This window comes from Anser anser (genome assembly GCF_964211835.1).
Source record: "Anser anser genome assembly, contig: HAP1_SCAFFOLD_105, whole genome shotgun sequence".
NCBI classification, from domain to species: domain Eukaryota; kingdom Metazoa; phylum Chordata; class Aves; order Anseriformes; family Anatidae; genus Anser; species Anser anser.
The window spans coordinates 40,792-62,335 of NW_028153892.1; the positions used below are offsets into that span (position 1 = coordinate 40,792).

The window sequence follows — 21,544 nt, forward strand, 5'->3', positions numbered from 1 at the left end:
GGACGATGTCCTCTGCCCTGACGGTTGTGGGACAGTCACGGCTGTGTACCTCAGTGACTGTTCACCATTTCTGCTGTCATCAGACACCAACAGCTTACTCCTAAATCCTACCCTCGGTCTCTCACAGCTCACAAAATGAGCTTTTTCTTTGCCTTATCCGTGGAGCAACAGGCTTTTCGGGGAGCAGCTGCTCAGCCCTGGTCTTGGCACCAGCTTTGAAAGAAGAACCAAGTCTTCAAGAAGAGCACTGGGGAGATGCAATTTTATTAGGCAGACGCTATCACAGAGTTTACTCTGGCCTGCTGTTATACACATATTATAAAGCCTCGAGAGTAAACAGAACAGTTTCATTCCGCAGTAGGTGGCCGAAGAATAAAGAAACATATTTCTAAGAAATTAGTAAATGCAAATGATACTGAGGATAAAAACTTCAATAATGATAAACAAGGAGCAGGCCTGCAAGGGAAGTCATTTGTGTAGATCATTTAAATTTATCACTAATCAGAAATATCCATGCAATCACTTTCCTAACAGCACTCTTAAGCTCCTTGTTTCTCATGCTGTAGATGAGGGGGTTCAATGCCGGTGGCACAACTGAGTACAGAACTGCCACCACCAGGTCCAGAGATGGTGAGATGGAGGGGGACTTCAGGTAGGCAAATATGGTCATGCTGAGAAACAGGGAGGCCACGGCCAGGTGAGGGAGGCACGTGGAAAAGGCTTTGAGCTGTCCCTGCTCAGAGGGCATCCTCAGTACAGCCCTGAAAATCTGCACATAGGACAGCACGATGAAAACGAAACAGCCAGACGCTAAACAGAATCCAACCATAATTATCCAAACTTCCCTGAGGTAGGAGTTTGAGCAGGAGAGCTTGAGGATCTTTGGAACTTCACAGAAGAACTGGTCCACAGCATTGCCTTGGCAAAGTGTCAGAGAAAATGCATTAGCAGTGTGCAGCACAGCATGGAGAAAGCCACTGCCCCAGGCAGCTGCTGCCATCTGGGCACAAGCTCTGCTGCCCAGGAGGCTCCCGTAGTGCAGGGGCTTGCAGATGGCAACGTAGCGGTCGTAGGACATGACAGTGAGAAGATAACACTCTGCTGAAAACAAAAAGAAAAAGAAAAAGACCTGGGCAGCACATCCTGTGTAGGAAATGGCCCTGGTGTCCCAGAGGGAATTGACCACGGCTTTGGGGAGAGTGGTGGAGATGCAGCCCAGGTCGAGGAGGGCGAGGTCGAGGAGGAAGAAGTACATGGGGGTGTGGAGGCGGTGGTCGCAGGCTACGGCGGTGAGGATGAGGCCGTTGCCCAGGAGGGCAGCCAGGTAGATGGCCAGGAAGAGCGCGAAGTGCAGGAGCTGCAGCTCCCGCGTGTCTGCGAATGGCAGGAGGAGGAACTCGCTGATGGAGCTGCTGTTGGACATCTGATGCCTGTTGGGTATGGAGATCTGTACATGTAGTAAAAGGCAATGAAAAGTTAGGACAGGTTTCTCTGAGTGAACCCTATGCCATTCCTTGTAGACCTCCCCCTGCCATACTCCAATGCTTTTTGTTTCTCTGCTGGAATCTTTCATTTAGCTCCATGACATGAGCTTCATTTTTAAGGTTCAGTGTGCGATGAGGAGCAGGGGCCTCTGCTGCTGGTCTCGCGAGGGAATCAGTCCTGACCCAGTGCAGGGAGTACACAGGAACATAGCAGGAGGGCAAGGTTTTATTTTCAGATTTTGTCAGATGAAATGAATGCCCAGCCTATCTGGGCAATATGTTTCAGTACCTCGCCTCCCTCTGAGTGAAGAATTTCCTCCTAATCTCTAATCTAAATCTCCCCGCTTTTAGTTTAAAAACATTCCCCTGATCCTGTCATGATTTGATTGATCAAAAAAATAGCTCTCCATATTTTTAGAAGACCCCTTTAAATGCGGAAAAGCTGCAGTGAGGTCACCCTGCTCAGCCCCAGCTCTCTCAGCCTTTCTTCGAAGGAGAGGTGCTCCAGCATGCTGATCATCTTCATGTCAGCATGTTAACATCTGCATTCCGGTGCTACATAATGTAGTTGGCAGAAAGGAGTTTTAGGGGCAATGTTTTATACACATTCTCTTCCCCCTCTTCATGCCCACACAGTGTTCTCTGAAGTCAGAAATCCTGAGCATTTCTGCTGCACTCACAGGGAATGGTTGTGAGACCTGAGAGGCAAAGGGATTCCCTGTGGCTCAGAGCAGAGTGAGGGAGCTGGCTGGACTTGTCCCCAGCTGCCTGAGCTTTTGTAGATGGAGGGCAATCACATTTATGTTACCCTGAAAAGAAGCCAGATGCTGCTGAGACCAGATGAATCCACTGCCAATCTGTCAATGCCCAGCCTTTCTCAAGGGACCTGAACAAGGTCTCAGCACCACACCTCTAGTCAAGGACTAGAGGGGACCCCAGGGTCCCGAGGGGGCCTCGGTACTCCGTATCCGAGTACATTCTGGAAGAGCTGAAGCGGAGTAAGGTGGGCTGGTGTCCTGGGCCCTGCAGAGCAATCCCTGCTCGAGCACCATGGCAGTGCTCTGAGACTGCCCGGGGTGCCCGGAGCAGCTTCTTGGCCAGCTGGGAGAGAAACCAAGGCCAGATGTGCTCTGCCTCTCAGGTGTTTGGCACACCCTAGGGCTTCACTCTTCCCTGCGGCCTGAGTGGGGAGGGCGAGCAGAGAGATGGGGGAATATCCTGGCTCCGTGCCTAGGACAGTTGCTGGCAGTCAGTCCCAGGCCTAATCCGTGTGCTGGAAACCTCCGGGCGCTTCTCTAGCCAAGGGATGTTGGCAAATCCTGTGAGGGGGGTGACGAAAGAAACAGAGGATGCGGCTCTTTTGCAAAGCTTTCCAAAGTGCCCCACCTTGCCCCATTGTCCCTGAGGAGCGGGCAGGGCACAGAGCAGTGTCCCCCTGCTCTGACAGTCATCCCTTTTCCCGTCTCTCAAGAACTCCCTCCTCGGCCTTTCTGTCTTTTCTGTGTGCAGGGCGTTTGGGTTGCGGGACTCGGGACCTTTGGTGTTGTCCGAGAGCAGTTCCATGGCAAAGAAGAGCTGCTCTTGATTCAAAGACCTTTCTTCCAGCTGGACATCGATGAGTTGTGGCTGGAGGAGATCTACTGTCCCACTGAGATCCTCCCTGGTGAGAAGGCAGCAGCCCCCCTCTTCCTGCCCCATGTCCGCAACGGTTTGTTCTCCCTGCTCTTTGGAAAGGCCTGGGAGAAGTAGAGGATTGTCTCCGACGGTCAGGGTACAGCTTGAGTTCCCCCAAAAGAAACTGTGCCCCAGGAGCAGTTCGTCTGAGCGACCCTTTCTCTGGGAACTTGTTCTGAATGTTGCAAGCAACTTGGGCTTGCTGTGGCAGTGAGGATGTTGCTTCTCCTTGCAGATGGTGTCAAGATCGAGCCGCTGAACTGCGTGCAGCTATCGCGAGCCACCTCCTTCCCACTGCACGTGGTGAAGAACTGTGTGCAAGAGACCATCCTCTTGTACTGCTTCCTCCTGAGGAGCAAGGAGCACGTCCCCTTTGCCTTCAGGGACATTGGTGTTCTGACGTGCGAAGATGGTTTCCCGTGCATGAAGTTTTATCTGGACTGTGTCAAACGTCTGGAGAGCACTGCGGGCCTTGTTGCACTGCTCCACAGTGTAAGTTGGTGAGGTTTTGAGGGCTACTTCAATTTCTTTGGGAATCCTAGTGAAGGGTGAGGAATCCGACCGCTGTTGGCCAGCTGACGCAGCTTGCGAGCTTGGACTGGAGACTGAATTCCCCTGGGCTCATGCAGCCTCCTCCTGGTGTCTGTTTGCAGTGTGCTCCCCCCGTGTCCGGGCAGCTCCCCCGGGACGAAGAAGGCAGACAGGCAGGAAACAGCTCCTCGAGCCAAGTCCACCACTGTTATAAATGACTGAGTCCCAAGTAGGATTACAATCAAAGTTTACAATTTATTAAACGAATAGAGGCGAGCAAACAGCGCTGGGTGCGCCGGGAGTCTCTGCTCCACCAGGACGCACACCTGTTACGTAAGGCGGCTGGTTTTTATGCTCCTAGGCTAATACATATTCATTACTACTTCTAGAAGAGGCAGGGTTATTATAATTGGTTTCCCGAATCCAAAGTCCTCCCAGGTGCGCCTGCTTATCAGTCTCTGTTAGTCTCTTGGGGGCCGCTCAGACGGGGAGGCTCATATTCTTCCTCCTTATCTAGTGGTCTCTTGGCCGGCTGTCAGAAGTTACTGCACGTCCGTGCAGAGTCAGCAGGTTTTCTCTGAAGAAATCCCTTTGTTCTCTTATCACCTAAACCCAGGCCTCAATGTTAACCCTTCAAATCCCTTAGTGGCACGAATTGCTGGACCATTCCTTACAACCACCACTGCGCTCCCTGCTCCTGAAGCCTCCAGGAGAGCGCTGCAGGTACCTGCTCTGCCTTGCTGCAATGACCGTGCTGTTTGGGCCTGTGCAAAAGCCTCTTTGTGTGGAGCGATCCCGAGCAGGTCCCTTGGGATGCGTTCATTTCCACGTTTGTTACCTCCTTCATCTCTTCCTCAGGAGACAGAAGGTGGCGTCCCGCACACCTTCCCTGCCTCTTACTGCCTCCCGTGTTGCCATGAGCCACTTCATTTTGACCAGGGGCCATGGAAAAGGAACAAGGCCTTTCTGGGTCATTGATGGCAGAGGGCTTTGGTCACCGCGGGCTGTTCAGCTGTGTTTGTCACGAGTTGAGGAGCCTGGCCTAGCTTCAGGGCCCCTCATCCTGGAGGGTCGAAGCACTGCTGACAGACCGGCTGAGGCGAGGGGGCAGGAGTGCGGGTTAGGCCTGAGGGACAGCTGAGACCAATCCTGTCTGCTGTTGTGTTTTTGTTTTGTTTTTGTTTTTTTTTTTCCTCCAGGAGGTCTGGAACCTGTCTTCAAAGTGGGACCAAACAGACAGCTCATGGCCCACGTACCGAAAGCGACAAGAGCAAGCCCGGGCAGAAATGGCTGCATGGGAAGCCTGGTCTGAGGGGGAGGACCAACAGATACCCCAGGTACTGGCAGTGATCAACAGCGCTGAGAACAGCAGCGATCCTCTCCGCCAGGGCTCCGAGGGCGGCAGGTCCCAGGGTGGTGGGAGCAGGACGGGCACCAGGCCGCAGGGCAGGGCTTTGCCTGCTCCTCCCTGTGAGGGAGAGGTTGTCAGCAGAAAGGGAGGGATAAAAGCAGCAGCCAGACGTGGGCTGGCAGCGCCGAGTCGCCTGGTTCCCAGGTCCTGTTGCAGGGCCCTGCTGTGTGGCAGTCCTGTGACTGCAGGCGGGGACGAGCAAGGGATAAGTCTTTGCCACAGCATTTGCATCACGTGAAGGGAAGCTGCTCGGGATAGCACCTGAGGGCTTGGGTCTTCTTGCGCAGTTGCTGTCAAACACACTCACCAGAAAACAGACTCTAAATAGGGACCTTGTTTTGCTTGTTTCTACACGGGCTCAGGGTGATAAGGGACGTTTTTAGCCTAGAGCAGAGGAGGGTCTGAAGGGATCTCACCAATGCCTATAAATACGAGAAGAAGGTGGTTTTTTTCGTATTTGTTTTTCCCCTTATATTTGTTGGTTTATTTCTTTGTTTTCTTTCTTATGAAGTTGTTAACTATCTGAACCCCCGAGTTCTCACACTTTTTGCTTTTTCAATTCTCTCTGTTATAAATGACTGAGTCCCAAATAGGATTACAATCAAAGTTTACAATTTATTAAATGAATAGAGGCAAGCAAACAGCGCTGGGTGCGCCGGGAGTCTCTGCTCCACCAGGACGCACCCAGCGCTGTTTGCTTGCCTCTATTCATTTAATAAATTGTAAACTTTGATTGTAATCCTATTTGGGACTCAGTCATTTATAACAACTGGGGGCTCGTCCGGTATGGTCTTGGTTCCTGAATTCTGACTTGATCTAGGAGGGGCGCCCCCACCATTTGGTGGCTCCTGTTCGAGTCAGGTCGGGGCTAATGCCATCTTGAACCTGAATAAGGGCAAGCAAAGATTTAGATTTTTTTATGAGCTCCCTTTGCCGGCTGCAGCACTATATTTTGCCCGTAATTCTGCGCGCGAAGATCCGAATGAAGACGACGGAGTCGTAAGTATTTAAGGCGTATACCGTTCGGTTGGGTGGGATTCGGTTGCCTGTGTGTGTGAGAGTGTGACTGAGACGGAACGTAGTTCCGAAGCGATTGTGGAGGTCTTCTAGCCGCGGTTCCAATCTCCCGCGAGGGACTTGGCCGGTGAAGGACCGAAGCGATTCCTATAGGATTCGTGGGTGGGTGATAGGTCCTAAACCCCCTGCAAGACACTCTCACTAAGGCAACCAAGGGCTGTAGGAATTGCCACAGTAAAATTCCTAGATGGGTCAGACAAAATTGAAGACCTGGGACCAGAGAAAAGGGAGCAAATTACCAGACATACCACCAGAAAGTTCATTAGCGATAATGATTAGAAATTGGAACGATAGGGGCCCCAGAAAAGGGAAAAAGTAAATTAAAAATGGTTCAGTATTGTATGACAGAATGGCCAAAGGAGCCTTTAAGACCACATGTCTTTTGGCCCGTTTTCGGATCCTTTGAAGACTGGGTTTGCCAGGCCTTAAATATACATGTTAATTCAAAGGAACCTTTTAGCCAGGAGGAAAGTGATTATGCAGGATTATGGATCAGGATCTCACGTCCTTTTCCAGCCTCAATATTTACACTAAAAGCAGACGAGAAGTTTGACGAAGAAGAGAACAAAAAAGTAAAAAATAAAAAAAAAAGGAAAAAGAAAAAGATGATGAATGGGAGTCATTGGATAACCTACCACCTCTATATCCTAACAATCCACCCCCGGTGGTGCATCTTGTAATCCTGTTTTGTTCTTAAATGTTTTGACTGTGTCAAGGAGGAAGGTGGGAGCATTATCTAAGTAACAGTTTAGAAGTTTGGGTATATTCGCGGTGGTGTTCGGTCAGTTTCCCAAGTATCGGGGGAGGGGGGCTGACTGATTATCAAAGTGGTAGAACGGAGAGCCACTTCTTTGGTGGTTCGGGCCTGAGCCCTGGGAATTCGGTAAGAAGGGGGAGAGCGAATTTATTTAGGCCTCAATACCTTTTTAAACCCCCATCTTGACGGATACACAGGAGTGATTCCTTGTTTTGTGTAGGCTTACTAACAAAGTGCATGAGAAAAATTAGCATTTGGCTTGAAATTCGGTCTTATTGAAATGTAAATTTTGTGGAAAAGGTGGTATTGTTTGTCTAGAAGACAGAAGGCTGAGTGCTTCAGGTGTTTTTTCCGAAGTCCTGCGGATTTATGATTGGAATGGGGCTCATTAATAATCTGAAATAGTAAAGTTTGTATGTGGAAAGAAGAGTTTAATCCCAGAGAATTGGGACATTTGGGAAGAAGATTAGGAAAAGATAGTAAAAACCTGCAATAAAAAGGTTTGCGTGGAAATTGAAACAAGGGACAGTAACTAATATAAATAAATAAAAGGGAATGGGAAATCAAGGAAAAGGGGAAAATCCAAAAAAAAAGACGTCCTAAAAAAAAAAAAAAAGCCTCCTTGGGTGCATATTGGCACATTGGAAGGATATTGTTAGAAATGGGGGCACAGAAAGCAAGAGGACTTTCACTAAGTATTGCAATCAATGGTGGCCACTATATAAACTAAATGGCCACTTTATGGATCAATCGACTATAACAGTGTCTTGCAATTAATGTTTTTGAGGAGAGAAGGAAAATAGGATGAAATGTTGTATAGTGATATGTTGTTTCAGCATGTTGGAGGGAAAAGGTTTGGAATTAAGTTGGCCCCTGACTGAGCCTTTGGTGTTGGCATTAGAAAAGTACGGGCTGGAGAAAGATAAAGGAAGTGTTAAAAGGATTGTTGAAGGTGTTAAAGGTTGTGTGGCATGTAGTATTTAACAGAGCTGTTTGAAGTTGAATGAGCAGGGAAAGAGGATGTAGGAATGTTAATAGTTCCGTCTCAACCCGAGGCTGAGATCAGGGAAAGAGGATGTAGGAATGTTAATAGTTCCGTCTCAACCCGAGGCTGAGATCTCTAAATCGCGGGTGTGAACCCTCTGGGGCAGGGGGACCGTGATGGGTCCGAGAGAGTTGTCGTGGAAACAGAAAAGCAGCTAACTCTTGAAACAACCTGAGTTCCTGTGTGAGCTCAGATTGCCAATGGGACCGCTCAGGGAACTTTCAACCATTGCATTCCCCTGACCGACCCCCTCACTGAGACCCTAATCACCCCGGAAATTATGTAAATACTAAAATCTGGTTAAATTGGGAAATGAGAATCTGTTCCAACAAGGTCCAAAAGAAACCCCTATGGAATTTATGGAATTTTTGAATTTCTGGACCAACTTTGAAATGCAATGGAAAAAAAAAATGGACCTGGCTTAAAAAAAAAAAAAAAAAGAGAGAGAGAGAGGCAACTGGCTAGCCTCTTTCCAGGGCAATCAGCCCCTGATATCAGAAAGAAATTGTCTTAGGCTGCAGGACAAACTTACAACAGTCAGGAATGATGGGGACCTGGGGCATCTACCCTAGCAGGTCCACTAGTTGAAATAAAGCTAGGAAACGAAGACAGAGGCTTGAATTTTTTGTTGGTTATGGGAGCTTCTTTCTCTGTGTTAATTAGGCTGTAAATGTAATAGGAGCAACATATTCAGTGTTAAATAGTTTAAAAGGACGATTAGGAACTAAGACAACTACAATAATTGGAGCCACAGGGAAAGAGGAGGAATGGTCATTCTTACAACCCCTTGATTTGCGTTTTGGGGGTAAGGAACTAACCCATGAATTTTAGTATGTACCAGAATGCCCGATGCCACTCTTGGGACGGGATCTATTAGCCAAATTAGATGCAACAATAACCTTTGAGGATGGAGAATTAATAATGAAGGTACCTGAGTCCAAAGTAGGCCAAATCCTAATGATCAAAGATAAACCCTTTGTTAATATTCCAAGAGAAGCAGAAAATGCAGTTATAGCAACAGTACGGGAAACAGATGTACCAGGGAAGTCGAAACTGGCACAACTGGTAAAGGTGGAATTAAAGGAAGGAGCCAAACCTGTTTGAATCAAACAATATCCACTTAAGATAGAAGCTAGGCACAGGAATGGTGAAAATTATTGACAAATTTCTCAAATATCAGATTCTGGAAGAATGTAAATCGGAATACAATACTCCAATTTTTCCAGTAAAGAAGCCGAATGGCGAGTATAGATTTGTACAAGATCTTAGAGCAATAAATGAAATAACAAAGGACATTCACCCGGTAGTAGCTAATCCTTACACATTGTTAACATCTGTGAAAGGGAAATATAAATGGTTTACCGTGATAGATTTAAAGGATGCCTTCTTTTGCATACCTCTTGATAAAGATAGTAGAAAATTATTTGCCTTCAAATGGGAAAACGTATTGAAGTTTTTGGACCACATATGGTAACAACCGTTTTGGAACAAAGGGGGGGGGGGCACTGGTTATCACCCAGCTGGATGATGAAATATCAGGCAATCCTAACTGAACAAGATGACATAACCTTGAAAACGACTAACCTGTTATATCCAGCAGTATTTCTAGGAACCGTTCCAGAAGAAGGACCGTTGGAACACAGTTGTGTGGAAATAATCGAACATACGCCAGCCACAAAGATTTGAAGGATGTACCCCTTGAAAGGTATTCAGTGGGAATACCACACTCCGTGGCACCCACAAAGCTCAGGGAAAGTAGAAAGGATGAATCAAACAATAAAACAACAATTGGCTAAGTTAATGATCAAGACACAGCTGCCCTGGACGAAATGCTTACCATTGGCACTTTTAAACATAAGAACTAAACCACACAGTGAGACTGGTTATCATCATATGAAATGTTATATGGTATGCCTTATTCTCAAGGGATGCCCCTAGGGAACAATGTAGTTGAGGATCATAGTATCCAGAAATACATAATTACCATTGGAAGGAGATTACAGGAGATAAGAGAAATTGGGATGATGACTCAGACACCACCTTTAGGATTTGCTATTCATAAAATACAACCAGGAGACAAGGTCTTAATAAAAACCTGGAGAGAAGAATCATTGAACCCCCGATGGGAGGGACTGTACCTTGTTTTACTTACTACTGAAACAGCTGTGAGAACAGCAGAAAGGGGTTGGACCCACGCATCCAGAATAAAAGGACCAATAACTACCGAAGCCTGGAGGGTTGAGTCCACTCCTGGGGAACTGAAACTGAGACTAAAGAGGAACTGATATCCCAGCAATGAGGTTCTGCATGAATTAAGGGCACTGGATAAAGAGGACAAGGCTGAAGGGAGGAAAGGGAGAAGGCAAGACTGGGGTAGGACCCTCCACTGCGGCGTGTATGGTCTACCGAGGGAGGCAACCCCTATGGGTATTGACCGCCAAGTGAGAGTGCCTCGACCGGACTTCTCCCACACCAAGATCAGTTTGTCCTGAGAAAAATAACATGAGAACCTTTTAAACCCATAATAAAATTGTGATTAGTTTTTCCAGGAGCTGGATCACCCTGAAGGGTTGAATGGTAACACAAGCTCTGAAAGCGGGCCCAACCCCATGATTGAAGGCGCTTCCCACACTTTCAAGATTGGACGGCGAAAAAGGCTTATAATATGACAGGTCGCCAAAGAGAACTGAATTGTGACTGTAAGTGGAAACCCAACGTGGGAGCTTGGAAGCGTGCATATACGAGTACAAACGGGGCAGACATTGTAACAGGACCACTCGGTAACAAGGACACTCTGTATTATCACGCCCCAAAGGGTAAAGATGGATGGGATGGCCATTTTCCAAACGGGACGTGGGCCCTAAAGAGACATTATTGGGTGTGTGGCAAACATGCTTACAAGAGGCTACCCGGAAACTGGTCGGGAATATGCTATGTGGGGTACATAAGACCCTTGTTCTTTTTATTGTCACAAACACAAGGAAATCATTTAGGAATAAGATTATATGATGACCTGAACAGAGTAAAACGATCTATTGATACTTCCTTATCCGGGGATAGTGCCCAAAAATGGGGAGAGGATGAATGGCCTCCTGAAAGAATCATACAGCATTATGGGCCAGCTACGTGGAACCCGAATGAGTTGGTATCAGGAGCCCGAGAACCTATTTATAATTTGAACCGAACAATTAGGTCGCAAGCTATCCTCGAAGTTGTAACCAATCAAACAGCGACGACCTTGGATCTTCTGGCTGATCAATCCACTCAGATGAGGAATGCTATCTTTCAACGTAGAATGGTCTTAGACTATTTACTAGCAGAAGAAGGGGGAGTGTGTGGAAAACTGAACGATTCTAATTGTTGTTTACAAATTGATGATAATGGAAAAGTGGTTCAGCAGATAACAAAAGAAATTAAAAAGCTAGCCCACGTCCCAGTACAAACTTGGAAGGGTATGGATTGGGATTTCTTTCCATGGTTGCCCGGTGGACCATGGGTTAAAAGAATGCTATTTTTATTTTTATGTGGTGTAATGACATTATTGTTTATACCTTGTATGATACCTTGCTTTACGTTGTTGATACGGCGGATAATAAATAGCACCCAATTTGTGATGACTTTGGGAGAGAAAAGGTGATGTGTCGATAATGATGCTTAAGAAATGGACACCCCGAGAACTGACTGATGAAATCCAACTGCTACTAACAAAAGTTGAAGAAGAGACACGAATTGATGATATTAAAAAAAAAAAAAGGGAGGAATTGTAAGGAATAGTCCAGCAATTCGTGCCACTAAGGGGTGTGAAGGGTTAACATTGAGGCCTGGGTTTAGGCGAGAAGAGAACAAAGGGATTTCTTCAGAGAAAAACTGCTGACTTTGCACAGACGTGCAGTAACTTCTGACAGCCAGCCAAGAGACCACTAGATAAGGAGGAAGAATATGAGCCTCCCCGTCTGAGCGGCCCCCGAGAAACCAACAGAGACTGATAAGCAGGCGCACCTGGGAGGACTTTGGATTCGGGAAACCAATTATAATAACCCTGCCTCTTCTAGAAGTAGTAATGAATATGTATTAGCCTAGGAGCATAAAAACCAGCCGCCTTAAGTAACAGGTGTGCGTCCTGGTGGAGCAGAGACTCCCGGCGCACCCAGCGCTGTTTGCTCGCCTCTATTCGTTTAATAAATTGTAAACTTTGATTGTAATCTTATTTGGGACTCAGTCATTTATAACATCTCATTCATCCTGCTGTGAGGGGAGAGGGGAAAAAACGGCTGTGCGGTGCTTAGGTGCCTGGCAGGTTATACAGCATCAGTCCCTGTGTGTCTTCCCTTCCTTGTGCATGCTGTCTCCCACTGAATCCCACAGGAGCTGCAGAGTCATCTTTTGCCTGTGGACATCTTAATTCGGTACTGTCCCTGTGGGTGACTCCAGCTTGACTGATCCCTCCCTTTGTGAGGCTCCAGTCACTGCCTACCCTGGGCAAATGCTGTTCCCAGTTGAACCGGTTTGTGTGTGCTCAGCTGTATCCGTGTGTGCACGTTTGTGTGTGTGTACAAGACGGTGTGTTTATGTACACACATGGGCGTATTTGCTTGCTAGCGCAAGAGTGTTGGGTATTCTGGGGCAATTTCTCCTGGCTGCTGATGCAACAAGAAGCTGGGCTGGATCTTAGGGCTGAGGGACCTTTCTTGATGGCCTGAGGGGATGGTATATGGAGCATCAGGATGTTCTCAGTAGGCTCTCTTTTCCCATGGGGCTTGCAGAGGCTTCCAGCCATGCAGAGATCCAAGGATGTTGCAAGGATCCAAGGGCTTGCTCTTTCTGTGATCACAGCTTCACTCCAGTCCTTCAGGTGTACGTGAGCTGAGAAGCCTCGTCCGGTGGTGACTTTTGAGGTAAGGGCCAACAGATAGCTTGGGGGAAACTGTCTCAAGGATGCGTGCTGGCCCTAGGAACTGCAGGACAGAAGCAAACAGACACAGCTGCACAGGGTGAGAAGTAGACCCAGCTGGGTTGGGATCACTGCTGCCAAACCCTCTCACTGGGTTCCATGGTTGTGGCAGCTTCAGGCAGCTCCCCGTTAATTTCCTGGAGGATGTCCTCTGCCCTGACAGTTGTGGGACAGTCACGGCTGTGTACCTCAGTGACTGTTCACCATTTCTGCTGTCATCAGACACCAACAGCTTACTCCTAAATCCTACCCTCGGTCTCTCACAGCTCACAAAATGAGCTTTTTCTTTGCCTTATCCGTGGAGCAACAGGCTTTTCGGGGAGCAGCTGCTCAGCCCTGGTCTTGGCACCAGCTTTGAAAGAAGAACCAAGTCTTCAAGAAGAGCACTGGGGAGATGCAATTTTATTAGGCAGACGCTATCACAGAGTTTACTCTGGCCTGCTGTTATACACATATTATAAAGCCTCGAGAGTAAACAGAACAGTTTCATTCCGCAGTAGGTGGCCGATGAATAAAGAAACATATTTCTAAGAAATTAGTAAATGCAAATGATACTGAGGATAAAAACTTCAATAATGATAAACAAGGAGCAGGCCTGCAAGGGAAGTCATTTGTGTAGATAGAGGGGAAATTTATCACTAATCAGAAATATCCATGCAATCACTTTCCTAACAGCACTCTTAAGCTCCTTGTTTCTCATGCTGTAGATGAGGGGGTTCAATGCCGGTGGCACAACTGAGTACAGAACTGCCACCACCAGGTCCAGAGATGGTGAGATGGAGGGGGACTTCAGGTAGGCAAATATGGTCATGCTGAGAAACAGGGAGGCCACGGCCAGGTGAGGGAGGCACGTGGAAAAGGCTTTGAGCTGTCCCTGCTCAGAGGGCATCCTCAGTACAGCCCTGAAAATCTGCACATAGGACAGCACGATGAAAACAAAACACCCAGACGCTAAACAGAATCCAACCATAATTATCCAAACTTCCCTGAGGTAGGAGTTTGAGCAGGAGAGCTTGAGGATCTTTGGAACTTCACAGAAGAACTGGTCCACAGCATTGCCTTGGCAAAGTGTCAGAGAAAATGCATTAGCAGTGTGCAGCACAGCATGGAGAAAGCCACTGCCCCAGGCAGCTGCTGCCATCTGGGCACAAGCTCTGCTGCCCAGGAGGCTCCCATAGTGCAGGGGCTTGCAGATGGCAACGTAGCGGTCGTAGGACATGACAGTGAGAAGATAACACTCTGCTGAAAACAAAAAGAAAAAGAAAAAGACCTGGGCAGCACATCCTGTATAAGGAAATGGCCCTGGTGTCCCAGAGGGAGTTGACCACGGCTTTGGGGAGAGTGGTGGAGATGCAGCCCAGGTCGAGGAGGGCGAGGTCGAGGAGGAAGAAGTACATGGGGGTGTGGAGGCGGTGGTCGCAGGCTGCGGCGGTGAGGATGAGGCCGTTGCCCAGGAGGGCAGCCAGGTAGATGGCCAGGAAGAGCGCGAAGTGCAGGAGCTGCAGCTCCCGCGTGTCTGCGAATGGCAGGAGGAGGAACTCGCTGATGGAGCTGCTGTTGGACATCTGATGCCTGTTGGGTATGGAGATCTGTACATGTAGTAAAAGGCAATGAAAAGTTAGGACAGGTTTCTCTGAGTGAACCCTATGCCATTCCTTGTAGACCTCCCCCTGCCATACTCCAATGCTTTTTGTTTCTCTGCTGGAATCTTTCATTTAGCTCCATGACATGAGCTTCATTTTTAAGGTTCAGTGTGCGATGAGGAGCAGGGGCCTCTGCTGCTGGTCTCGCGAGGGAATCAGTCCTGACCCAGTGCAGGGAGTACACAGGAACATAGCAGGAGGGCAAGGTTTTATTTTCAGATTTTGTCAGATGAAATGAATGCCCAGCCTATCTGGGCAATATGTTTCAGTACCTCGCCTCCCTCTGAGTGAAGAATTTCCTCCTAATCTCTAATCTAAATCTCCCCGCTTTTAGTTTAAAAACATTCCCCTGATCCTGTCATGATTTGATTGATCAAAAAAATAGCTCTCCATATTTTTAGAAGACCCCTTTAAATGCGGAAAAGCTGCAGTGAGGTCACCCTGCTCAGCCCCAGCTCTCTCAGCCTTTCTTCGAAGGAGAGGTGCTCCAGCATGCTGATCATCTTCATGTCAGCATGTTAACATCTGCATTCCGCTGCTACATAATGTAGTTGGCAGAAAGGAGTTTTAGGGGCAATGTTTTACACACATTCTCTTCCCCCTCTTCATGCCCACACAGTGTTCTCTGAAGTCAGAAATCCTGAGCATTTCTGCTGCACTCACAGGGAATGGTTGTGAGACCTGAGAGGCAAAGGGATTCCCTGTGGCTCAGAGCAGAGTGAGGGAGCTGGCTGGACTTGTCCCCAGCTGCCTGAGCTTTTGTAGATGGAGGGCAATCACATTTATGTTACCCTGAAAAGAAGCCAGATGCTGCTGAGACCAGATGAATCCACTGCCAATCTGTCAATGCCCAGCCTTTCTCAAGGGACCTGGACAAGGTCTCAGCACCACACCTCTAGTCAAGGACTAGAGGGGACCCCAGGGTCCCGAGGGGGCCTCGGTACTCCGTATCCGAGTACATTCTGGAAGAGCTGAAGCGGAGTAAGGTGGGCTGGTGTCCTGGGCCCTGCAGAGCAATCCCTGCCCGAGCACCGTGGCAGTGCTCTGAGACTGCCCGGGGTGCCCGGAGCAGCTTCTTGGCCAGCTGGGAGAGAAACCAAGGCCAGATGTGCTCTGCCTCTCAGGTGTTTGGCACACCCTAGGGCTTCACTCTTCCCTGCGGCCTGAGTGGGGAGGGCGAGCAGAGAGATGGGGGAATATCCTGGCTCCGTGCCTAGGACAGTTGCTGGCAGTCAGTCCCAGGCCTAATCCGTGTGCTGGAAACCTCCGGGCGCTTCTCTAGCCAAGGGATGTTGGCAAATCCTGTGAGGGGGGGTGACGAAAGAAACAGAGGATGCGGCTCTTTTGCAAAGCTTTCCAAAGTGCCCCACCTTGCCCCATTGTCCCTGAGGAGCGGGCAGGGCACAGAGCAGTGTCCCCCTGCTCTGACAGTCATCCCTTTTCCCGTCTCTCAAGAACTCCCTCCTCGGCCTTTCTGACTTTTCTGTGTGCAGGGAGTTTGGGTTGCGGGACTCGGGACCTTTGGTGTTGTCCGAGAGCAGTTCCATGGCAAAGAAGAGCTGCTCTTGATTCGAAGACCTTTCTTCCAGCTGGACATCGATGAGTTGTGGCTGGAGGAGATCTACTGTCCCACTGAGCTCCTCCCTGGTGAGAAGGCAGCAGCCCCCCCCTTCCTGCCCCATGTCCGGAACGGTTTGTTCTCCCTGCTCTTTGGAAAGGCCTGGGAGAAGTAGAGGATTGTCTCCGACGGTCAGGGTGCAGCTTGAGTTCCCCCAAAAGAAACTGTGCCCCAGGAGCAGTTCCTCTGAGTGACCCTTTCTCTGGGAACTTGTTCTGAATGTTGCAAGCAACTTGGGCTTGCTGTGGCAGTGAGGATGTTGCTTCTCCTTGCAGATGGTGTCAAGATCGAGCCGCTGAACTGCGTGCAGCTATCGCGAGCCACCTCCTTCCCACTGCACGTGGTGAAGAACTGTGTGCAAGAGACCATCCTCTTGTACTGCTTCCTCCTGAGGAGCAAGGAGCACGTCCCCTTTGCCTTCAGGGACATTGGTGTTCTGACGTGCGAAGATGGTTTCCCGTGCGTGAAGTTTTATCTGGACTGTGTCAAACGTCTGGAGAGCACTGCGGGCCTTGTTGCACTGCTCCACAGTGTAAGTTGGTGAGGTTTTGAGGGCTACTTCAACTTCTTTGGGAATCCTAGTGAAGGGTGAGGAATCCGACCGCTGTTGGCCAGCCCGGACATGGCAGGCCAGTCAAATGCCCTTCCCCTCGCTTGCCCCCTTAGCTGCTTTCTCCGTTAACAAAGAGAGTTTCTTCTGAGCATCTGGATGCTTGCCCCTGCAAAAAGCCTGGCAGTGTTACTGTACAGCCTCCATATTCTGCCATGCAGCTCCTCCAGAGCAGAACAAAGGTTCATGGAAGAGGCTTTGGAGGAGGGCTTTGGAGAGAAGGCTTTCTTTTGGCTTGGAAGACAGGTTTGCTTCCTGTCAATGAGAGCCGTGAGAAAACCGCCTCAGAAACCCTCCAGCAGGTCTGTGTCTCTTTGCAGAGAATGTGGCCGGCACATCTGACCGCCTTCAGTGGCGAGACCACCACTCGTGGGATCCAGATGTTCCCAAGGTGAGTGCATTTCCTCTGCAGCCCTTGGCTGACCCAGCGGGAGGCTTCCCACCTCCTGCTTTGGACCGTGCGCGGCTGGGTCTCCACCTTCAGCACCCAGTCAGGGCTAAATCCCGGGGAGACTGGTTCCTGCTTAACTAATGCTGAGTTTCGGCTACGAGTGTCTTCACCTGGAGCGGAGGGGCATTGTGGTTGTGTTCCTTGTGCCCGCGCTGTTCCGATTCCCGTCAAAGAGAGTTGCCTGCATGTGGAGGGGAATTTAGGCTACCTTTTCTGGTGCTGCGGGAAGACTGACAACAAACCCCATGCATGGGCATGACGGAAAAGGGATGCCATGCCTCGTGCAACACCAGGAGGATTACTGCCAGCAAGCTGCAACGGGTAGGAGGCCAGCCTTCTTCAAGCCCGTGTCATCGTTTGGTTGCCAGGTTTCATCTGACTGTGAGGAGAAGGCCAGAGGCCAAAGCTTCCACCACCTCACAGGAGGAAGCTTCAGGAGAGCGCAGGATCAGAAGAGGTAAGGGAACAGGTCCCTGCTGTCTGGAGGTGGTCCCTGTCCCATGCTGGCTGACTTGAACCAGGTTAAAAGGCAGTGCCCACGCGGCTGCTCTGAAGAGCTTCCTCCTTTCCTAGTTTCAGAGAGCCATCCTGGCAAGCTGCTGCAGAGGAGGAAGAAGCTTTCCCTCCCCATCCTGACAAGCTGGGAGCCGGGCACAAGGCAGCAAGATGTGGAGAAGAAGCCGTCTACCAGGTGAGACCCCTGGGGGAAAGGAGGAAGGAGCCACTTGCAGCCACACAGGAGAGATGTCCCCTTTGGACCCACCAGCCGCAGGGTGGCTCCTGACACACGTCCCAGCGGAGGCCGCTCTCTCAACGGATGGCAAGCGTGCAGCACGTTTGCCTGAGACTGGCACACCAGCTTCATTTTCCACCAGGGCCCCGATCCCTGGGGGAGCTGAATGCAGGGCCTTGTTGCAGAAGCTCTTCTCCCTTCAGGAGCCCCCCCACATTGCAGCAGAGTCCATCTTCTTGTCTGTGGGAGCAAATGTCCCCTGCCTTCATTCTAACATGTCTCACCGTGGCTTAGGATTGCCGTGGCCCCTGCTGTTTCTTCCAGCCTAAGGAGCTGTGATACCAGATGGAAAAGTTTCTTTCAGGCATTTTTTTCAAACGCTATCCCAAACGTTGTGGCAGGCACAAGAGAGTGCTGAGGTAGGGAGATGGCATGACTGCCCTCCTTACCTGACGGCTTTCTCTGATGCTACTGGCTCCGCAGCGATAACCTGTTTTCCACCCATGAGCGCACCGTGTTTCAGGGCCACAGAGGAGAAGCTGAAGTAAAGCCCGGGTGGGCCATAATGGTGTCTCTCGGCTCCTGTCCTTGCGCAAGACACTGCTCCTCTCCTTCTTCCACCAAAAAGGGCCTGGATGCGGGCATCCCGAGCCTTCCTGAAGGCAGGTGGTGCCACAGCTTCGCGTTTGGCTCTCTCTGTCTCTGCTGAAGTGAACACAGCCAGTCCAATACGCCCGCTCGTTGTGGAACTGCCGTCTGCTGCAGAGGCTGACGCAGCTTGCGAGCTTGGACTGGAGACTGAATTCCCCTGGGCTCATGCAGCCTCCTCCTGGTGTCTGTTTGCAGTGTGCTCCCCCCGTGTCCGGGCAGCTCCCCCGGGACGAAGAAGGCAGACAGGCAGGAAACAGCTCCTCGAGCCAAGTCCACCACTGTTATAAATGACTGAGTCCCAAATAGGATTACAATCAAAGTTTACAATTTATTAAACGAATAGAGGCGAGCAAACAGCGCTGGGTGCGCCGGGAGTCTCTGCTCCACCAGGACGCACACCTGTTACGTAAGGCGGCTGGTTTTTATGCTCCTAGGCTAATACATATTCATTACTACTTCTAGAAGAGGCAGGGTTATTATAATTGGTTTCCCGAATCCAAAGTCCTCCCAGGTGCGCCTGCTTATCAGTCTCTGTTAGTCTCTTGGGGGCCGCTCAGACGGGGAGGCTCATATTCTTCCTCCTTATCTAGTGGTCTCTTGGCCGGCTGTCAGAAGTTACTGCACGTCCGTGCAGAGTCAGCAGGTTTTCTCTGAAGAAATCCCTTTGTTCTCTTATCACCTAAACCCAGGCCTCAATGTTAACCCTTCAAATCCCTTAGTGGCACGAATTGCTGGACCATTCCTTACAACCACCACTGCGCTCCCTGCTCCTGAAGCCTCCAGGAGAGCGCTGCAGGTACCTGCTCTGCCTTGCTGCAATGACCGTGCTGTTTGGGCCTGTGCAAAAGCCTCTTTGTGTGGAGCGATCCCGAGCAGGTCCCTTGGGATGCGTTCATTTCCACGTTTGTTACCTCCTTCATCTCTTCCTCAGGAGACAGAAGGTGGCGTCCCGCACACCTTCCCTGCCTCTTACTGCCTCCCGTGTTGCCATGAGCCACTTCATTTTGACCAGGGGCCATGGAAAAGGAACAAGGCCTTTCTGGGTCATTGATGGCAGAGGGCTTTGGTCACCGCGGGCTGTTCAGCTGTGTTTGTCACGAGTTGAGGAGCCTGGCCTAGCTTCAGGGCCCCTCATCCTGGAGGGTCGAAGCACTGCTGACAGACCGGCTGAGGCGAGGGGGCAGGAGTGCGGGTTAGGCCTGAGGGACAGCTGAGACCAATCCTGTCTGCTGTTGTGTTTTTGTTTTGTTTTTTTTTCCTCCAGGAGGTCTGGAACCTGTCTTCACAGTGGGACCAAACAGACAGCTCATGGCCCACGTACCGAAAGCTACAAGAGCAAGCCCGGGCAGAAATGGCTGCATGGGAAGCCTGGTCTGAGGGGGAGGACCAACAGATACCCCAGCTACTGGCAGTGATCAACAGCGCTGAGAACAGCAGCGATCCTCTCCGCCAGGGCTCCGAGGGCGGCAGGTCCCAGGGTGGTGGGAGCAGGACGGGCACCAGGCCGCAGGGCAGGGCTTTGCCTGCTCCTCCCTGTGAGGGAGAGGTTGTCAGCAGAAAGGGAGGGATAAAAGCAGCAGCCAGACGTGGGCTGGCAGCGCCGAGTCGCCTGGTTCCCAGGTCCTGTTGCAGGGCCCTTTCAAGAGGTCCTCTGGGAAACAGCACCTGTGTGTCCAGTCCTGTTTGATGAGAGCGTCTTCTCCTTGCAGCGATTCAACAGCCAACATGCTTGGACTCCCCGTCCTCCAGCCCAGCCCAGGAGCAAGGAGGTCAGGAAGAGGTGGAGGAAGGCTGAGAACCCTGCCCCAGCAGAGGAGTTGGGAGCAGCAGCCAAGCTGGAGAGACTCCAGCCTGAGTAAGTGTGTGCCGGCTCCGTTCCCGTCCTGGGGCACTCGAGTAGCTCTTGAGTGATGTCAGGACATGTCCAGGAGCCCGGTCCCTGAGTCCTGGGCTTGCCTCTGACACCCTTTGATTCCTCCTAAAGCGGGCATGACCTTGGTTACCGCCAAGGCCTAAAACTCATCACAGGTTGGAAGGGTGGGTGCACGTGGCACCGCATGGCTGCAGGGTCTGGATGAGGGGAGAGGCAGAAGGGGTGTCTGACAGAGGCTGAGGGATCCCTTTCTGCTGTGGAGGCACTCCCACCTTCCTGCCCTCTGCCCACCTCCCTGCCCTCTGCCCAGCCCAGCCCAGCTTCTCATGCTGGGCTGGCCCCAGGGCAGTGTCCGGAGCAGGCTGCTGCAGGGCTCTGGGCACTGCCACCACAGCCCCAGTCCCTCTGAAGGGCACGGCAGCTCCTGGGGGCACAGAGGGCTCAGCCCCACAGATGGGACATCCGAGGCACAAGCCAGCCCCTGGGAGGCCTGCAGCCCCTCCGTGCCATCCCTGGGGGTCTTCAGGCAGCTCCTCCTGCCCCAGGGCCAGGGCAGCCGGGCCTGAGCTGCTGCAGCCAGAAAGGGTTTGCTGGTCCCATTCCTTCCTCATCAGCTGAGATCAGGTCTCAGACAAAGAAGAGGCTGTAGCTGCATTTAGTTTGCTTAAATATGCTGAGAGCCTGGGGATAGCTGCTGCCGAGAGGCAAAACCCCTCTCTCAGCAGAAGGGATGAGGAACAAAGCCTTCATCCTGTTAGCCTGATCTCACAGTGATACCCAGGCACAAAGCTGCCAGGCTGGCACCATGACTGTGGCAGGGTGCCGCCCCGGCCAGCAACAAGCAGCATTTCAGGAGCATCCAGCCCTATTGCTTCTTGTGCAAGTGACTGGCCGCCTTCCCGAGCCTGTCGGGCTTCTCGTGCATTCGACACCGCAAAGAAAAGGGAAGACAAGGCGGTGAGGCACAGGGAGCGAGCAAAGGCAGGGGCGGGCAGGGGCGGGCAGGGGCGCCCCGGGCACACGGGCCGGGTCCCC

The 21,544-nt window shown here is 50.7% G+C and overlaps 2 protein-coding genes across 2 annotated transcripts; one reads left to right on the forward strand and one right to left on the reverse strand.

The window, feature by feature from the left end:
* Positions 1-279: 279 nt before the first annotated feature.
* On the reverse strand, positions 280-2,509 carry LOC310891216 (olfactory receptor 14C36-like). Its single transcript, XM_083853496.1, has one exon. The coding sequence runs from the start codon at positions 1,571-1,573 to the stop codon at positions 482-484; it is 1,092 nt and encodes a 363-aa protein (XP_083709622.1). The 5' UTR covers positions 1,574-2,509; the 3' UTR covers positions 280-481.
* A 203-nt stretch (positions 2,510-2,712) lies between these two features.
* On the forward strand, positions 2,713-20,520 carry LOC310891211 (coiled-coil domain-containing protein 81-like). The gene is made up of 3 exons (XM_083853492.1): positions 2,713-3,650; positions 4,889-5,026; positions 20,346-20,520. Exons 1-3 carry the CDS (start codon positions 3,375-3,377, stop codon positions 20,493-20,495), a joined length of 564 nt encoding a protein of 187 aa, XP_083709618.1. The 5' UTR covers positions 2,713-3,374; the 3' UTR covers positions 20,496-20,520.
* Positions 20,521-21,544: the final 1,024 nt, after the last annotated feature.